Source organism: Geotrypetes seraphini, chromosome 1 (assembly GCF_902459505.1).
Source record: "Geotrypetes seraphini chromosome 1, aGeoSer1.1, whole genome shotgun sequence".
NCBI classification, from domain to species: Eukaryota; Metazoa; Chordata; class Amphibia; order Gymnophiona; family Dermophiidae; genus Geotrypetes; species Geotrypetes seraphini.
In genome coordinates this window covers 232827777-232848497 of record NC_047084.1, presented here as the reverse complement: position 1 = coordinate 232848497, position 20721 = coordinate 232827777, and the positions used below count along the sequence as shown (strand labels likewise).

Here is a 20721-nt window from a genome sequence, read left to right as displayed (position 1 = left end):
CAAACCCCATAAAAATTTTATTCACAACTTTAAATTTCAGCCTCCTGACCATCATCACCTGGTCGCCTGGCATAGGAAAGCCTAGTCATCCAGCCCAGAGGCAGCTTAAGTCGTCTAGAGGGTGGGTTAGGGACCCATAGAGAGGAGGACCCATGCCCATAAGCCCCTGTAATCACTGCATTGATACTGAAACATGTGCACTGCCCTATTCACCCCCAAAACCCTTTTGTACTGGCATATAAGTGGCTCCTGCAGCCATAAGGGCTATTGGGGTGATAGATAAGTTGGTCTAGGGGATTCTGGAGGTGGTTTGGGGGGCTCATCATAACCTATAAGGGAGCTGTAGGGAGGAGAAGACATGGCACCCTTGCTTTTGAAAAACAGTGTGTTTTACAATATAATACATAAGTAAGTTTAGAATATAATGTAAAGAAGAACATACAATTTATATGATGTAGTAAAGAAAAATTGTTCCCAATAGCTATCACCATATTACCTAGTTTAGCGCAAAGAAATAAATAAAAAAATAAATAGGTGGGGGTTAACGTTGAAACCCGTTTTTAAAGTGAATATTAATGGAATTTGCTTTTTCTGTAGTGAATGTTATCGCTTTCCTGACGAAGCCCCGTGGTAAAATTTGGGGGCGAAACGGAGATCTTCCGTAGAGTAAAGAGAACAAAGAGAAAGAAAGTGAAATACAACATTGAAGTAAAGGAAGTGAGAACAAAATATTGAAGTGAATAAACATCAGGAGAAATACTAAGAAAGAAAAAAAGATAAGTGATTTTACACTATATGGGACAGCAAAGCAAATAACTTATATATTTATATATTTTACAAAAGAAAAAAGGAAGAAATAATAAAATGCACATAATATAAATATAAGAGAAAATAGAGATTACATAAGGGTTCAATGATAGCTCACGGTATCGGCCATTGATTTTGAAAAATACTTCAATACTATGGCTGTGAGCACTTGAGATCCCGGTTAATCTCAAAGAATTGTTTCATAAGAGTGCATTTGAGTTTTGTGCGACAGTGCATTGCAATAGGTGGATAGGATGTATAATTAGACAATTTTCGAAAGTAAAAAAAAGTTGGACGTATCTTTCGAAAATGTGTCAGGCTCTTTTTAACTTTGGACGACTTGCAATATGGACGTAAATGGACTTAGATGTCCCTTTCGATTATGCCTCTCCACGTATAAATGGTGAACACTAATTATGGCAAATGATGCATAATTCTAATCACAGCAGAGGAAAAAAGACCTGAAAGTACCCCTGGTACTGAGTCAATTGAAAAGCACCATTGAGGAGTTTAAAGGTACCATCACCAATCAAAAACCTCTGATGAGTGTGAAAATATATATATATGTATATGTATATATATAATTTTTTTAATTTTTTTTTAAATATCTTTATTCATTTTAAAGCCAAAAATAAGTGCAACATATTCTACAAACATTTTGGGGTCCTTTTATCAAGCCGCGCTAGCGGGGTTAGTGCGTCAGACATTTCATCACGCACTAACCCCCGCGGCTAACTAAAATACTAATACCTGCTCAATGCACACATTAGTGGCTAGCGCGGCAGGTGGTTTAATGTGCGGTATTACGCGCATTAAACCCCTACCGCAGCTTGATAAAAGGACCCCTTTATATTTTAACAGCACTTAAATTCTATCAAATTTTATTTTATGACAAATACATATATCATCCCCCCCTTTCTAAATATCCAACAATTGCACTCAAATTAAAAGTATCTCTCCACCCCCCTCCCCACTCATCCACCCTGGACGTGTATGATCAAAGGGCAAAATCAACAATAACTCCTTACAGAATTTTGTCAATGGCTCCTAAACATCCATAAATTTCCTATAATGTCCCTGTTGTATGGCCATCATACATTCCATTTTAAAAGTGTGGCATAGAGATTCCCACCAGAAAGTATAATTTAACTGATCCCAGTTTTTCCAATTCCTCAAAATAAGTTGTATGGCAACCCCTGTCATAATAAAGAGAAGTTTATTATTATGGGAAGATATTTGGCTTTTGGCCCTCATTAACGTGCAAATAGCACTGTATCGTACATCAATGCTACTGGATTTTCCAATAATTTATTCACTTGACCCCAAATGGATCTCCAAAATTTAAGTATCAATGGAGAATAGAACAGTAAATGATCCAATGTCCCTACATCGAGATGACAGTTCCAGCATCTATTAGACTTAGAACTATCCAATTTCTGTAAGTGTGATGAGTTTGAATATTATTTTTACAAAATCACTTTAAATTTTTTTTCTTTATGTTTTTTCTTTATATTTTTCAATTTTTTATTGTTAATCAGTCATTATGACTTTAACGGCCTCTTTTACAAAGCCACGCTAGTGGCTGCACTGTGCTAACGGCCCTGAAGCCCATAGAGATTTAAAGGGCTTCGGGGCTGTTGCCATGCGGCAGCTGCTAGCGTGCCTTTGTAAAAGAGGCCGTAAGTTTGAGTATGAGTATGAATTAACTCTCATATACTTGCTGGATTAGGCTAAACAATACATCAATGAGGACAGAAACAGAAGAAGAATCAAGCGCCCCAGAACTTTGAGAACAAAAAGGTTTTCAATTGTTTCCTAAAATGTAAATAGGAAACAGAAGTGGATAACAAAAATTTGAAATCCTTGTCCCACAGTGCTGCCTGGTATGAAAGAATGTGATCATGGTATCTTATAAATTTGCAGCCCCTCACTGGAGGAAAACCTGCACGTATTGGTATCATTATATTGCAGAGGACAGGCCAGAGATAAGAGCCAATTGAGACAGCTTTAATAATAAGTATTATACAGCTTAAAACATTGTGGCACTGAAGATTGCTTGATATCCAATTCAGATCTTTGCAATTCTACACCACTGTGTTAGAAATTTCTTTTGTCCCTGATGAAGCAAAAAAAAACCTTGAAATGGTTGAGCTGCCGTCGGATGGATTTAAGCTAAGTGCTTTCAATTTTTGTAGAGTTGCACAATTACACATTTGGTATTTTTGTATTATGTTTGCACAGAAGGTAAAGTATTGAAAAAATAAAAATAGCAAGGTTTTTTTGGACCCATGATAGTGCTCATAACCTAAGTAAAGATGAGAACTGTTTAGCTGTATCTGGGTGTTTGAGGTCCTTTTTCTTTGTTTTGTTTTTTCCAAACATACCTGTTTAAGAAGGCTTATCATTTTGCTCTCAGTTTTGTTCGAGTTTATCTAGTTTTATTGAGTGAAATTTTTCCTCATTTTTTTGTTTTCACATTCCACCTGATTCATTAAAACTTTCTTCCTATTGCACGTCTATAGGAAAAAAAAAAAAAAAAAGCACTTCAGATGGGCACCATCATGCAAAGAGTAAGAAGAAAACAATTTATAAAAGTGCTTCTGAAATGATACAAAGATTTGCAGCATGAATTTGCTTAAGACACTTAAAATGTATCTGCTGGCATGGCAAGCAATGAGTCACAGAATTAGCCAATGACCCATTTTCACCCATTATCCAGTGACCTGTGATCCATCAATTTTATGGCACTTAATATATTGAATATAAACAATGGTGATTATTTTAGTAAGTCTTACATATGTTACTACTTGGATTCTTAGACCTTTTACAAAGAGAATACTGTTTCTAAGCATTCAACCGCCTTGCTAACTAAGGGAACACCATTTCCATGCATTCTCCTTTTAACTGACCAATCTAATTGACGTGTGAAGTAATATTTGAAATTGAGCTTCAGTAGGTAGGCCCCTACTTATAACATACAGTATATTATATATTGAATAAACAGATTCATGCCCTATCTAGCTCATTTATTTGTGCATCCCATTCAGTCCACTAGCCCTTGACCCACTGACCCATTCCTTTCTTTTCTTGCTGGAGAAACAAGTCTAAATATGATTGACACACTTCAAGTTCATTATGTATTTGATATCTCGCTTATCATTACATCTAGGCGGTTTACAATAGGTTATAACAAAGATAAAAATAGAGGGATTAAAAATACAAACAACAGACTAGGACATATTAGCATAAGAGCATATTGACATTTAAATATTTGACAGGCTTCCATTGATAATGGTATTCAAAAAGCAAGGAACCCAATAGTCAAAGGATTTATGCTCCTAACATTGAGAATTATGTTTCTACAGTAAATTAATCCTCTGAAAATTTGCTAGGCTGAATGCCTACATTTTTATTCAGAATTTCACTAAACTCCTAAAGTTAAAAGCATAAATAGTAAATGGCAATGGGGAAGATTTTCAGGGGGTAATTTTATAACCGAATGCTTCCATTTAGGTCCAAAGCTGTGCAGTAAAGCACTGATTCTATAAATGGTACCTGAAGTTAAATGCCTAAATTGACATGCCTAGCCAACATAGATACATAATTTAATTATTCAATTAGACTTAATTGGCACTGTTAATTGAAAAGCACCATTTATAAGCAATGAAGAAAATATTAAATTAGCGGATTGGAACCTAATGTGTTAAGCGCCTTTCACTTCAAGGTAGGCATCTACTCCATAAGAACATAAGAATTGCCATAGTGGAGCAGATGGAATGTCAGTCAAGTCCCGCACTTAGAAGGTAATAAAATCAGGGCCTAAGACTCTGTACTATAATGTGATCAAAACACCCAAGTTCCATTATAGAGTACAAACGTAATTCCATAGAGCTGGTGTAAGTTCATGTACCTATATGTGGGAACCACACCTATGTGTACTCCCTTACAAATAAGCAGTATGCAAAATAGGTAGTATTTATGGGTCAATGCTTAGATGGAATATTGTCATATACACACCCACAGCATGTGCACACATCCTTATATATATATATATATACATAAGAACATAAGAATAGCCTTACTGGGTCAGACCAATGGTCCATCAAGCCCGTGGGTTACTTCTCCGTGGGTCACTATGGTCAATAATCTTCTTTCTTTACTAGAAGTACAAGTACAAAAGAAAACCGAAGCCAACGGTGGCCAGTCAGCATTTCGCTGAAGCTGCGTCAGGGCATAAAAGCTTAAGAAAGGACAATTTCCTGGAGGAAAAGTCCATAGTCTGTTATTGAGAAAGACATGGGGCAAGCCACTTCTTGCCCTGGATCGGTAGCATGAAATATTACTACTCCTTGGGTTTTGGCCAGGTAGTAGTGACCTGGATTGGCCACCGTGAGAATGGGCTACTGGGCTTGATGGACCATCGCTCTGACCCAGTAAGGCATGTTCTTATGAAAGCATTACAAACTTCTCTCAATTCGGCACATTTCCTCCGTGCTCACCGTATTGAGGAATACTGAATATACACAGCAACCCTATTTAGTGGATAGCATTGTTAGTTGTTAGGGGGTTATGGATTTGTTAGATGACTGAGTACCCCTAAGTCTGTGATATTGTACCCATAGAGTTACCCAATTAACGTAACACAGCCTTTTTGCACCTTTCCACCTCTCAAACCACCCTGGCACTATGATTGTTGCATTTGTACGAGTTTAACCACTTCTGGGTAGGTAGAACTGATGTTTCAGCCATCATGCTATGGCTTTCTTCAGGCTGAAATGCTGTTTCTACCTACCTAGATGCGGTGAGACCCGGACAGCTGCAACAATCATGACACCAGCCACGGAAGACTAAGAGAACACTATTCTTAACCAGTTAGTGCTGCAGTGATCAGAGCAGATATTCAAAGGCATTGTCTAAGAGAAAAAGTTATCAACATGGGCTACCGTTAAGATGACCAAAAAACTCGGATAATGTGAAAAACCAACTTGATGTCGGGAAAGGAAAATGTACCAAAACCTCAACCACGACTTTAAACTTTAAAAAGGGAAGATACGACAGCATGAGAGCCATGGTGAAAAAACGGATCAAGAAAAAGATAGGCATGGTGGAAAACAGGCATGGTCCCTACTGAAAAATACTATCACGGAAGCACAAAGCCTCTACATTATGCGGATGTCCAAAGTAAAGAAAACCAAAGGCAAAAGAGAGCCGGCGTGGCTTACCAAAGAGGTGAAGGAAGCCATAAATGAAAAGGACTCCTTTAAGATGTGGAAACGCACAAAAACATCCAAAGCTTGGAACAAACATAGAGATGATCAGAAAAAATGTCACAAGGTGGTGAGGGTTGCCAAAAAAGGTCTACGAGGAGAAAATAGCGTGAGAGGCCAAAAATTTCAAGCCCTTTTTTAGATACGTAAAAAGGAAAAAACCCGCACGGGAGGCGGTGGGACTGCTGGATGACCTAGGAGGAAAAGGGTGTGTCAAGGATGACAAACAAATTGCAGACAGACTGAATTCCTTCTTTGCGTCTGTCTTTACAAAGGAAGACACCACAGCAATACCTGGCACAGTGAAAGTGTTCAAGGGAATCGTTCAGGACAGCCTCACCACAGTAGAAATGGACTTGGACCAGATTTACCACCAGATCGACAAACTTAAAAGTGATAAATCTCCTGGACCGGACGGAATTCATCTGAGAATCCTAAAAGAACTGAAATTTGAAATCGGAGAACTATTGCAAAAACTTGCCAACCTGTCAATCAAAACAGGACAGATACCGGAAGACTGGAAGATAGCGAACGTCACGACGATATTTAAAAAAGGATCGAGAGGAGTGCCAGGCAACTACAGACCTGTGAATCTCACATCTGTCCCTGGAAAGATGGTTGAGGCGCTGATCAAAGATAGCATAGTCTGGCACCTAGACACACACGACCTGATGAGAGCCAGTCAACATAACATGGGTTCAGGAAAGGGAAATCATGTTTGATGAACCTACTTCAGTTTTTTGAGACAGTGAACAGACAAATTGATAGTGGAGAACTGGTGGATATTGTATACTTGAACTTTCAGAAAGCATTCAACAAGGTTCCACATGTAAGACTTCTCAGGAAATTACAAGGCCATGGAATAGAAGGAGATATACTAAGATGGATAGGCAAATGTCTAGAGAACAGAAAACTGAGAGTGGGCATAAATGGAAAGTTCTCAGAATGTGAAAAAGTGACTAGCGGTGTACCCCAGGGCTCGGTACTTGGACCCATCTTATTTAATATTTTCATAAATGACCTAGAAGAAGGAACATCCAGTGAAATCATCAAGTTTGCAGATGACACAGAGCTATGCCGGGCAATCAGATCGCAGAAGGACAGCGAGGAACTCCAGAGAGACTTGAATAAATTAAAGAAGTGGGCAGATAAATGGCAGATGAATTTTAATGTGGAAAAAAGGCAAAGTAATGCATTTAGGCAGAAAAAATAAAGATCACAAGTATAGTATGTCAGGTGTAACTCTGGGAAAGACCGAACAGGAAAAAGACCTGGGTGTACTGATAGATAGGACCCTGAAACCGTCGGCGCAATGTGCGGCGGTGGCGACGAAAGCAAATAGAATGCTAGGCATGATAAAAAGGGAATTACGAGTAGATCAGAGAAAGTTATAATACCGCTCTACAGAGCCATAGTCAGACCGCACCTGGAATACTGCGTCCAGCATTGGTCTCCATACCTAAAGAAGGATATGAAACTGCTAGAGAGGGTGCAGAGACAAGCAACGAAGCTAGTGAAAGGTATGGAGAACCTGGACTACGAGGAACGACTTAGGAGACTGGGATTGTTCTCCCTTGAGAAGAGGAGACTGCGAGGGGATCTGATCAAGACTTTCAAAATACTGAAAGGATTCGACAAAATGGAGTAGGGAAAGCAGTTATTTACAATGTCCAAGGTGACACGGACAAGAGGACATAGACTGAAGCTGAGGGGGAACAGGTCCAGGACGAATATCAGGAAGTTCTATTTCACACAGCGAGTGGTGGATACCTGGAATGCTCTCCCAGAGGAAGTAATTGCAGAATCCACCGTTCTAGGATTTAAAGGTAAACTAGATGCACATTTCCTTAAGAGTGGCATAGAGTGATATGGGTAAGGGTAAATTAGATGCACATCTCCCTTGAGAAGCATACAGTGATATGAGGACTAAAACAATGTCAGGGTACACCTGGCGGGTACTCAGCGTGTGCGGATTACCGGACTTGATAGACTCAGGGTCTGATCCAGAGATGGCAATTCTTATGTTCTAATTCAATAAAACCACAATGGTGAGATGCACAATGTCTGTTGGTATGTTAGAAACACAGTGCAGGTTGGAATGTCAATTTCAAACGGAGGAAAAAGCCTCAGACAAGGGCCTTCCCACCTCCACAATGATGGAATAGCGGTGGTGGAGCGTTCACCTCACTGGCTAAAAAACCTCCTTTACATTAAACAAACACTGCACTGAGTTAAAGTATAATGAAAAATACTGTGTGATAGATGAAAAAAGTTCAACTTATCTTAGATGATAGGTACACCGACGATGGCCAGCGTTTCACTATTCAGCTGCTTCAGGGTGTAACGTATCCGATCAAATTGAAACCAGAATCAAAACTTAAAATTAAAACTGGACCAGTATATGTCTTCTTAAGACATCAGTAAAAACCAGAGCAGGACATACCTTTTGTTCGGACGCTGGACGCGTCTCCTACATCCAAAGATGGCTTCGCAGAGTTCAGACTGGATTTAAATACTCCCGGTGTGTTGTCATCGACACCGGAAGTATCAACGCGTCAGTGCTCTGACGCTATTGAAGACACAGAAATACTATATCCTCCTGTTCACCGACACGAGGAAGGAGAAAAGCTGAACGTGAGAGTGAGAAAACCTATTCACCTAAAATTAAAACCCCAAAAAGAAGATTTAAGCAACTACATAAAAGATTAGAATGGGGCAAAAGGAATACAAAGGATCTAGTCACTTTAGAAACTCAACACACAGGTGAATGGGTTTCCTCACTCTCACATTCAGCTTTTCTCCTTCCTCGTGTCAGTGAACAGGAGGATATGGTATTTCTGCATCTTCAATAGCGTCAGAGCACTGATGCGTTGATACTTCCGGTGTCGATGACAACAGACGGGGAGTATTTAAATCCAGTATGAACTCCGCGAAGCCATCTTTGGATGTAGGAGACGCGTCCAGCGTCCGAACAAAAGGTATGTCTTGCTCTGGTTTTTACTGATGTCTTAAGAAGACATATACTGGTCCAGTTTTAATTTTAAGTTTTGATTCTAGTTTCAGTTTGATTGGATACGTTACACCCTGAGGCAGCTGAATAGTGAAACTCTGGCCATCAACTAAGATAAGTTGAACTTTTTTTCATCTATCACACAGTATTAAACATGTGTTAAATGCATGTGCTATCTGTCACAATTGGTTAATATATTATCCTGCATAAATATGCATGTATTACTGTTAATACCAAATTTATGCTAATGAGGTCATGGGACGTAACAGAATATAGCATGGCTCCTTACCTGTTAAGGCAGTGAAGAATATGCAAGTTAAAGTGCACAAAATATAATATGCTTCATAGAGGTATAGTTTTGTTTATGCATTACTGTTGCCATTAGTCCACATACTTTCATATGTGTGGAGGAGGAGCTTTATAGTCCATGCAGTGGGCTGAGAACCTGGAGAACTAGGTTTAATTTTGAAAAATTCAGCACCAGCAATATTTATATCAACTATAGTCCAAAATGCTGTGTGCATATCACTTTGAAAAGAAGCTGAGTTCAAATAGCTAAATAAAAAGTTGAATAAAGCTATTATTTAAACGGAGGAAAAGCCTTGGAACCCTGTTATAGAGGAAAACCCTTCAACGGCAGAAAAAACCTCTATGGCAAAATGCTGCACTCACAATTTAAACAGTCATTTAATTTGTACAGCGATTTAGTAAATGTGCCAAACTTATCTTTCTGGCATTTGGAGCAAACCCCACAGTCCACCCAACCAATGATAGGCCAACTGTTTCACTTTGCGGCTGCTTCAGGGTTTATCCGGGACAGGACATGTGAGAATAATCGCCAAAAAATAAACAGTTCAAATTACATGCCATACTGATGCACTTTATGTTTATAACTTCATTTAGCTCACTGGCACACCTCCGTCCTCATAATTTGCCCATGCAAAGATGGCTGCTACACGCCGACGTTTAAATGAATGAACTTCCTACTCTTTCTAAAAGGAGCCAATCATAACTGAACAGAGGTGGTTCAGATATCTTATGGCTGACAAGACAGTTTCAGAAAACATAATTCCATTCAAAAAAATGACGGTATCATTTAGAAAAAATGACACCATTCAACTTTTGAATTTAAACCTACCACAACTCCTTGTGACCCTGGGCAAGACACTTAACTCAGGGAAGAATACTCCTGAGTCTGGCATGGAAATAAATTTGTTATTGCGTAACATACAATAGTGTGCACAGCCGTTCAATTTCCATGAAGAAGCCATTGATGAAATGAAGACACTCTGTAGGGACACAAGATAAGTAGTGTTATTATTACTGAGCAGTTTTTGTTAGACATTAATCACTGGAGGTTTTCTGACCTATGATTGAATTTAGATATGGGTTAGCAGTACTGCAAAGCTATTAGCATTGCAGTCTGTCCCATTCACTGAGATCTTTTTCCTCTGTAAGAAGTATTAATTTAAGTTACTACAAGTCACTTAACCCCCCCCCCCCTTGCCTCCATGTGCAAAAATTAGATTGTGAGCCCAAAAGGAATGAAAAAGAACCTGCATATAGTACAGTGTTCCCCCACTCATTTGTGGTTCGCGAATTGCAACTTACTAATTCATGGTATGCACCGACCGCCTCTTCCTGTAGTGAAATCGGGCTACTCCAATCAGGAGCTGCGTGTCAAAGCAGCTCCTGATTGGTGTAGCCTGACTTTACTACAGAAAGAGGCAGTCGTAGCAAACCGCGAGTGATTTTCTTCACCCGCCGGCACTCTAGCTGCCGTCTCATGCCTCCCCTGCCTTTTGATAGGCAAAAAAACACATTTGCGATTATTCAAAATTTGCGGGGGTTCCTAGAACGGAATTCCCGTGAATTTCAGGGGAGTACTGTAAGTGTAAACCTAGAAAGGCAGCACATCAAATCCATGACCCTTTACTTTTTTTTACTCATGTACATCACTGTTGGTGGCAATGCATCCTTCATTTGCATCTCATTAATATCAGTTGATATTTATGTGCATGGAGTGCAATGTTCGTATATATTAACATGCAGTTTAGTCTTATGTTTTTCTCCATATGTTATAACATGCATTGAGTACTACATTACAGGGAGAAAGGCAAGACTCCCAAAACTAAAACTACTGTACTTTACATTGACCCCAATGTGAATTCCTGAAAAATTGTTCAAAGCAAGAGTTTGTTATGGATAAGAGAACTGAAAAGAGCTGGAAGATTGTTAGGCTATCTGAAATGCAAGTATAAATTAAGTGTCTCAAAGATAAACTGAATGCATTCCACTGTGATTGTCATTCTTTTGACGGCATCAGATAAGGAACCCCTGCTTACTGTGACAAAAAAGAAAAAAAATATATATAGAATTGACTGTAAAGGTCACAGGCTACACATTTATCTAGATGTATCTAAGCCAACTCAAGCAAGGAATTGTTACTCTGAAAGTGAGAAATCCTTGAAAAAAAAGGCAGCTGCTTTGATTGAGTAGCTGCAAATCTCATATATAATTTTAAATATAAAGAAATAACAGCTTTAAATATTTATAACTCCGCAAAAGCACTTACATTTTCTAAAATCTGAGGTTTTCATATGCACGATAAGCAACATTGAAAAAGAGTAGTTTAAAATATTTTGAGATTGGGCTGAAAACTGGAAATGTAAGAATAAAACACATGGAAGTATGGATGTAATTTGATGGGCCATACCCCATGTTTAATCCAGCACTTTCTACACATACCTCCAAGAATTCCAGCATCTGACCCATAAACAATAATCACGAGAATGCATAAGTTGTCTTTGTCTTATATTTCCGAATATTTGGATTGAGAGGCAGATAATTAATAGTGATTTTAGAAAGCTGCTCTTTTCACATGTGGGACAGAAATTTCAAGGGGGCATGGATAAGGTGTGATTAGGACAGGCCGAATATGCAAATGTGTTTTTCCCATTTTATAGGGAGAATATATGTGATGGCCAAAAATGTGGGACATCTGTTTATACACCTTATAAACCTTATATTACATTACCTTAAGAAGGATATGGCGATACTCGAGAGGGTTCAGAAGAGAGCGACACGTTTAATAAAATGTATGGAAAACCTTTCATACGCTGAAAGACTGGAGAAACTGGGTCTCTTTTCCATGGAGAAACGGAGACTTAGAGGAGATATGATAGAGACTTACAAGATCATGAAGGGCATAGAAAAAGTGAAGAGGGACAGATTCTTCAAACTTTAGAAAACTACAAGAACGAGAGGGCATTCGGAGAAATTGAAAGGGGACAGATTCATAACCAATGCTAGGAAGTTCTTCTTCACCCAACGGGTGGTGGACACCTGGAATACGCTTCCAGAGGGCGTGATAGGACAGAGTACGGTATTGGGGTTCAAGAAGGGATTGGACAAATTTCTGAAGGAAAAGGGGATAGAAGGGTATGGATAGAGGATTACTACACAGGTCCTGGACCTGATGGACCGCCTCGTGAGCAGACTGCTGGGCATGATGGACCTCTGGTCTGACCCAGCGGAGGCACTGCTTATGTTCTTATGACTTAACTGGCTGGAAACGGCCCCCAGCTGTCTAAGTCCTATTTAGCTATCAATCAAGATAACTGGCTTTCTCCCATTGAATATCAGACTTGCCAGCAGCCCAGTGACTGGCTATGCTGCGTGATATAGCCATTCAACTCTGATTTTCATTGCTTGGCCTACTAAGGAACATAGCCAGATAGACCCACATAAAAGGCTGAATATTATTGAATAACCAGCCAAATGGGTTCAGTAGAATCTCAGTTATCTGGCAACCATGAGGATTGGTGGATATCGGCTAACTTTTTTTCTGGTTAATTGAGAGTATGTTAGAAACCTTGTCCCGAATCATCAGCGCGACAGTGGTCCTGAGCCTCAAAGCCCTCCCTCCATCCCCACAGTGGCAGAATCAGGCGCGGTCCAGAGTCGCAAACTCTGTTCCCTCACTCCCTCCTTCTCTCCCTTCCTTACCCGAGTGCAGCCAGTCAGCAGGAGGCAGCCTCAAAACAAACTGCTCATGGCCAGCCCTGGCAGGGCCTTTCCTCTGATGCGTTCCACTTGGAACTCAGTGTGATGCCTACACCCTACCCAAAAAGTAGACATGGCTAGGGGCAGTGAATAGGCATAGTATGGCTTAGGCATCAGTAGGTATCTGTGTTAGATGCTGGTAAATTAGGCCAGGAAAACCCTGGCCTAATATACTGGCACCTAACATTATGATGATGTCCGACGCCTAATGAATACTATGTTTATTCTCCACCCTAACCACGCCTACTTTTCAGGTAGGTGCGGGTACCATGCCTGTTCTCCACCTGAGTTAGGTGCGGTTCTATAAACAATTCCTAGTGGTTGATTGGCAAGCATACCGAATGGTGCTAAGGAGTTGGGCACCACTGGGTGCCATTTATAGAATCAGGCCCTAACTGTCTACCATGTCAATGGGCATGTCAGGGACAAAGCAGGGAGTGGGCTCACCTGACAGGTGGTATGCAGTATAATACTGTCTGCTAGCTGTCTGAACTGATGATAGGGTTGCCGCTGCAATTATCACCATCTCAAGAGGAGGTGGTAAGTGCTTTGGTGCTACCATCAGCCAAGTAGTGCTGATCTTAAAATAAATAAATCCTGCATGTCATTCCTGTGGCAGCACACCTTCCCGACATCCCCCATTGTATCCAAACAAAATCATGTCTTTTTGACCCCCATCTACATGTTATTCCCTCTCTCCATCCCCACCATATTATTCTCTATTTCATTCTGCATCTCATCCTCAAAATGACATCACTGCCCCCTACTGGTAGTCCTGTGATACTGACGTTAGGGGGCAGAGATACCATTCTGAGGCACAAGACTTACTCAGATGGCAGCAATATCAAGCCCCAGTATTCTGGTTCCAATAGTGACCAATCCAGGTCACAAGTACCTGGCAATATCCCTTGAATATTTTCATAGAAATACTGACATCAATATAATTACTTACAAATAGGGCTCTAAAAGTTTGTGTGCAAGTATCATACTATATGTGCCTGTTCTTGCCTGAGATGAGAGGTAAAAGGATATTGTTTTCATTCTTTTGATGTTTTGGCCCATGAGTGGTCTTGATTTGCAAATACCAGAAGATATTTTCCCCCTATTATATAACCTTTCTCATCGTACCATAGTCTACTCCTTAATCCTTTCAGAACCTTGCTGAGAACCAGGGAAGTCAGGTTCAAATCCCACTCCCACTTCTTGACATTTTGAGCCAGTCATTTACCCCTCCTTTACCTCATACAAACATAGAAGATGACGGCAGATAAGGGCCATAGCCCATCAGGTCTGCCCACTCTACTGACCCACCCCCAAGTCTACTATCCTAGGGATCCCACTCCTGGTGACAGGTTCTCTTGGCTTAACCCTCTAAGGGATCCCACATGAGCATCCCATTTGCTCTTAAATTCTTGCACGCTGTTTGCCTCGATCACCTGCACCGGGAGCTCGTTCCAAGGATCAATCACTCTCTCGGTGAAGAAATATTTCCTGGTGTCGCCATGAAATTTCCCGCCCCTGAGTTTGAGCAGATGCCCTCTTGTGGCTGAGGGTCCTTTGAGAAAGAGAATCTCTTCTTCCATCTCAATAAGGCCGGTAATATACTTAATCGTCTCGATCATGTCTCCTCTCTCCCTACGTTCCTCGAGTGAGTACAGCCGCAAATTTTTCAGCCTTTCCTCATACGATAGATCCTTGAGCCCCGAGACCATCCTGGTGGCCATCCGTTGCACCGACTCTACTCTCAGCACATCTTTTCGGTAGTGTGGACTCCAGAATTGCACACAGTATTCCAAATAAGATCTCACCATGGTTCTGTATAATGGCATTATGACTTTAGGCTTCAAGCTGATGGAAACTCCTGCAGATGCAACCTAACAACTATCTTGCCTTAGATGAAGCCTTCTCCACATGATCAGCAGTTTTCATTTCTGCGCTGATGATCACTCCCAAGTCTCATTCTGTTGAAGTTCTAGCTAAGGTCTCACCATTCAAGGTGTAAGTTCTGCACGGATTTCTGCTGCCAAGGTGCACGATCTTGCATTTCTTAGCATTGAAGCCCAGCTGCCAGGTCGAGGACCAAAGCTCCAACAAATGTAGGTCCTGTGTCATACTATCGGGTGAATTGCCGTCTCTCACTATATTGCATAGTTTGGCATCGTCAGCGAATAACGTTATCTTACCTTGAAGCCCCTGAGTTAGGTCCCCTATGAATATGTTGAAAAGGAGCGGGCCCAAGACTGAGCCCTGCGGTACTCCACTGGTCACCTCCGATGTTTTAGAGAGGGTACCGTTAACTACCACCCTCTGAAGTCTGCCACTCAGCCAGTCATTGACCCATATAGTTAGTGTTTCTCCCAGCCCCATTGATTTCATCTTGCTCAACAGCCTGCGATGCGGGACACTATTGAAAGCTTTGCTGAAGTCTAGGTATACGACGTCCATGGATTCTCCCAAGTCTAGCTGTTTTGTTACCCAGTCAAAGAAGCTGATGAGATTGGATTGGCAGGACCTACCTCTTATACAAACAGATTATGAATCCTCTGGAAATAGGGAAATACTTGTTGTACTTTAAGCCACTGAGAAAGATAAGAACTAAAATCAGACCTTTTACTAAAATAGCACAGCTCATGGTAAAATAACCCATCTTCACAATAGCCCATGTTGATAACTTCCCCTCTTAGATGTGTCAAGCACTGTCATTTTCCTTTGGCTTACCTGTTTATTTGCATAGTGTAATGCAAAAATAAATTGTGTACTAAAATCTCACTGTACATACATTGTTAATATCTCAATTCTTTCTACCTCTCCGGAAATTAAATCATATTGACCCACCAAAGTTAGATCTTTCACTGTGCTCAGGAAGCTGGCAAACATGATGAATAGAAGTGAAAAAAGGATGCAGCAGTCAGCATTTTCTGAGACTCCACATTTCAACAATACATTAAAAATTTGGCAGTGTGAAGTAAAATAGATTAATTGACTAAAAATAGAAAAGATAGTGATTCCAAAGCCATGCTAAATTATTCTACCGTCAGCATATTGTACTAGACATTATCCATTCTACGGAATTTAGCTGTTTCAAGATAAATTGTATGACATCAGAAGCTTACTCTTATTTGGATTTGAATGTGCAATAACTTTTGGTTGTTTTTTTTATGTAGCACACTGTGAAATAGTACAACATAAATTAAGTGAACTAACTCATATTTCAAAACCCATATTTCAAAAATATTCTGTCATTTGCTTAACATACCATTGTTCATGTGCAAAATATGAGTATACTCATTCAGCTATAATGGATGAAAACCATGTGTCTTTGCTAAATCTGGTCACCTTATCTCAAGAAAGATGTATTGGAACTAGAAAACATTCAAAGAAGAACAACCGAGATGATAAAATAGATGAAACTCCTCTCGTATGAGGAAAGACTAAAAAGGTTAAGGCTCTACAGATTGGAAAAGAGAAAGCTGAGGGGAGATATGATTGAAGGGTACAAAATCCTGAGTAGTAGAACAGGTACAAGTGGATCAATTTTTTTTTTACTTTGTCAAAAATTACAGAGACTAGGGGACACTCGATGAAGTTACAGGGAAATACTTAAAACCATTAGGAGGAAATATTTTTCACTCAGAGAATAGTTAACGTGTTGAGAGAAGTTGGAGTAAGAGTGGTTAACGTAGCTGGTTTTAAGAAAGCTTTGGACAATTTCCTGGAGGAGAAGTCCATAGTCTGTTATTAAAAAGACATGGAGGAAGCCACTGCTTGACCTGGATCAGTAGCTTGGAATGTTGCTACTATTTGTGTTTTTGCCAGATACTAGTGATCTAGATTGGCCACCGTGAAGATGGGCTACTGGGTGAGATGGACCATTGTTCTGACCCAGTAAGGCTATTTTTATCTTTGCATCAGTCTTTTTTTTTTCCAGTATTATCTGGCTTGTTTTCAGTTTTAGCAAGATTAATGAGTGTAAAAGGTATCAAAGAAAACCATTAGAAATTGGAAGTTCTAGATTTTTCCATAAGGCTTCTTTATTTTGCTGATGTACTGCACCATTTTATATAGATGCATCATTTTGACGAGTCACAAGGCACATCATTTACATGTTCATGCAATCTTTCCCTGATTATACTGAAAGTGTGCTAATGGTTGATTGCCATCTGAGCATGTGAACTGATTTCAGGTAAGCCATATATATACTACAAAATGTTCACCTAGGAGGGTGTTTATTAGCAACTTGAAAAACTAAATAAGCACTGCCTCATACATCATTTGATCCAGAATGTGCAAACTATGCAAATAAATAAGGTACTAAATAGATACCTTATTTATTTGCATGGATCTATTTAGTACCTTATTTATTTGCAATACACCGGAAGCCGACAGGCTAGACACAGGAAATGAAGACGGGGAACTGACAGGGACGACGGTCAGTCTAGAGGAGGTATGCAGACAGATTGATAGGCTTAAAAATGAAAAATACCCGGGACCGGACAGCATCCACCTGAGGGTAATCAAGGAACTGAAAGTGGTTATAGCGGAACTTTCCAACTAATAGCAAATCTGTCGATCAAATCAGGAAAGATTTTGGAAGACTGGAAAGTGGCGAATGTTACACCAATCTTCAAGAAAGGTTCGAAGGGAGATCTGGAAAACTACAGACCGGTGAGTCTGTCTTCGGTACCGGGAAAGATGGTAGAGGCGCTAATAAAGGACTGCATCATCGATTACCTTGACGGACACAGACTGATGAGGACCAGCCAGCACAGCTTCAGCAAAGGAAGATCTTGCTTGACAAACTTACTACACTTCTTCAAAGGAGTAAATGGGCAGATAGAGAAGGGTGACCTAGTCAATATTGTATATCTAGATTTTCAGAAGGTGTTCAACAAGGTTACGCATGAACATCTACTTCGAAAAATTGTGAGCCATGGAATTGAAGGTGATATATTCACATGGATTAAAAACTGATTGGCGGATAGGAAACAGAGAGTGGGGTGAATGGACAATACTCGGACTGGAAAAGTGTCACGAGTGGAGTGCTGCAGGGTTCAGTGCTCGGGCCTGTGCTCTTCAACATATTTATAAACGACCTAGAAATTGGCACAATGAGTGAGGTGATTAAATTTGCGGACGATACAAAGTTATTCAGAGTAGTGAGGACACAGAAGGATTGCGAAGACCTACAAAGAGACATAAATATGCTCGAGGAATGGGCTGCAAAATGGCAAATGAGGTTCAACGTGGATAAGTGCAAGGTAATGCATGTCGGTAACAAAAATCATATTTACGAATACAGGATGTCCGGTGCTATACTTGGAGAGAGCCCCCAGGAAAGAGACTTGGGAGTGCTTGTAGACAATTCAATGAAACTGTCCACGTAATGTGCGGCGCTGGCGAAAAGGGCGAACAGAATGCTAGGGATGATTATGAAGGGATCATGAACAGATCTGAAAAGGTTATCATGCCGCAATTCCATCATGACGAATGCACCAGAGCCCATTCAATTCCTATGGACTTTGGTGCATCTGGCATGGGAGAATTGTTACCATGGCTTTGTACAAGTAGTCTAAAACTAGGTAGTGCTATTTCCCAATATACCAAGAAACATATGAGGGATTGTTCCTGTGTCTAGGTTGAAGTGGATCATGTTGTGATCACTGTTTCCTAGCGTCCCTTCTACTTCTATACCCTGTGCCGGTCCCCGTAGTCCATGTAGAACTAAGTCTAGAATTGCATTTCCTCTCGTATTTTCCATGACAAGTTGTTCTATAAGGTAAAGGAGTACATCATCAGCATAAGCTGATAAATTGAAAGTATGCTCACCAATATTAGCTCCTTTAATTAGAGGTATCTGTCTTAAAACATTTAATTTAATTTATTTATTTATTCAGTTTTCTGTACCGTTCTCCCAGGGGAGCTCAGAACGGTTTACATGAATTTATTCAGGTGCTCAAGCATTTTTAGAATACAGTTTTGCATCTAAATTAATAAAAGAAAACAGTCTGTAGTTTTCCACTTCCAGAGGATGATGCCCAGGTTTAGGCAATACAATTGTGATGGCTTCAGTGATAGTACCCATGTCTAGATAGTGAAAAGAAGGAACAATCTGGGGATTAAACACTGCTTAAAGGCTCTGTAAAATTCAGCCATGTAACCATCTGCACCTGGGGTTTTATTACAATGAAACAATTTCAGTGTATCATTAATCTTTTTAACTGTAATAGGACATTCTAAGTCCTCTCTAGCTTGGGGAGATAGAGCTTTCCCTGAGATGGATACAAAGAACTGCTGATAATCATGTGGAGAGCAATTAGCTTAGATTTGTATAGCTGTGTATAAAAATCATAGAATCTATCAACAATCTGCTTCTATTGAGTCTGGGTATTTCCAAAAGGGTCTCTAATAGCATGAATAAGTTTTCTATGCTTCTTCCCTTTAAAATAATTAGCTAGTACCCTACCAGCTTTATTATTATCAGCATAATATGAAGCTTGTTGAATATGTAGCTTTTTATGTGTTACTGCACTAGTTGTACAATTATATTGAAATTTAAGTTTAAGCAATCAGGGAAGCTATGTCCCAGTGTGCTATAAAGACAGCTCAGAAGGCAGCTTCAAGTTTCTTAATTTCAACTTCCAGTACTTGCAAGTTTTTACAGCTTTCCTTATTAATTTTGATAGTATAAGTGATCATTTCCCATCTAATTGTGGCTTTGAAGGCATTCCATTTGACTCCCTCAGAAACTGGAGCAAGGTTAACCTCAAAATATTCACTGCATTTTTTATTAATATGGTGTAAGAAAATAGGATCATATAACAAACCATTACACTGGGCAACAAGCATTTTGCTACTGGAGTTCTGTTAACTGTACCTTAACAAGGGCCACATGCTGACTCTAAATCATCTGAGAACAGTTTTCATCTATCACCTCCTGTTTTTAAGGTATGCTTCAGTATGTGTTTATATCATTTTCGTGAAGCATCGGTATTTTACTGTTTCTGTAATGCAATATAGCATTTTAGGACAGGTCACATGGACCAGTAATTTGAAAGTTTACAGTATATACTAAAAAGTGATTGTGCTGCTTTTTCTACCTGTGAATTTGTATATTTTGTTTGGTTTTGTCTGCAACTGGGGTACACCAAATACATGTGCTTCTTGTGTCTTTGAAACAGTCATGACGATGCCAACCACTACAGGCAGAAACAATGACCAAACTGAGATGAATTTGTACCTGGCAGATTCAATATGAAGCATCGTGAGAAAATCTATCTTCAAGCACTTCACATAAAACTGGGTCTACTGAAAAATTTTGTCAAGGCAATGGACAGAAATGGTGATGCATTTCAGCATCTAAGAAATTTGTTTGGTTTCAATAAAAGTGAAGCCAAAATCAAAGAAGGTGTTTTTGTTAGACCCAAAATCCGAGAACTGATCTTGAACATGCGTTCAAACAGAAGCTGAACCCAGCTGAATCAGCAGCATTTGTTCTGGTTGTTCAGAATTTTCTTGGTAATCATAGATCAGAGAATTATGCTGAGCTTGTGGAGAACATGCTGACAGTATATC

The 20721-nt window shown here is 39.8% G+C and overlaps 1 protein-coding gene across 15 annotated transcripts in view; it reads left to right on the top strand.

Annotated features, from left to right (window-relative positions):
* PCDH7 (protocadherin 7) overlaps positions 1-20721 on the top strand; it is a 922726-nt gene that overhangs the window by 482903 nt on the left and 419102 nt on the right. The window contains exon 4 of one of the 15 annotated variants that reach the window (XM_033947873.1): positions 20328-20448. The exons of 13 other annotated variants lie outside the window; for them this stretch is intronic. In XM_033947873.1, the coding sequence (XP_033803764.1) occupies positions 20328-20404 (77 nt within the window). In that variant the 3' untranslated portion in view covers positions 20405-20448. Of the gene's footprint in view, positions 1-597; positions 923-20327; positions 20449-20721 lie in introns of those variants that run through there. One more of the 15 variants, XM_033947887.1, reaches the window with a different exon arrangement.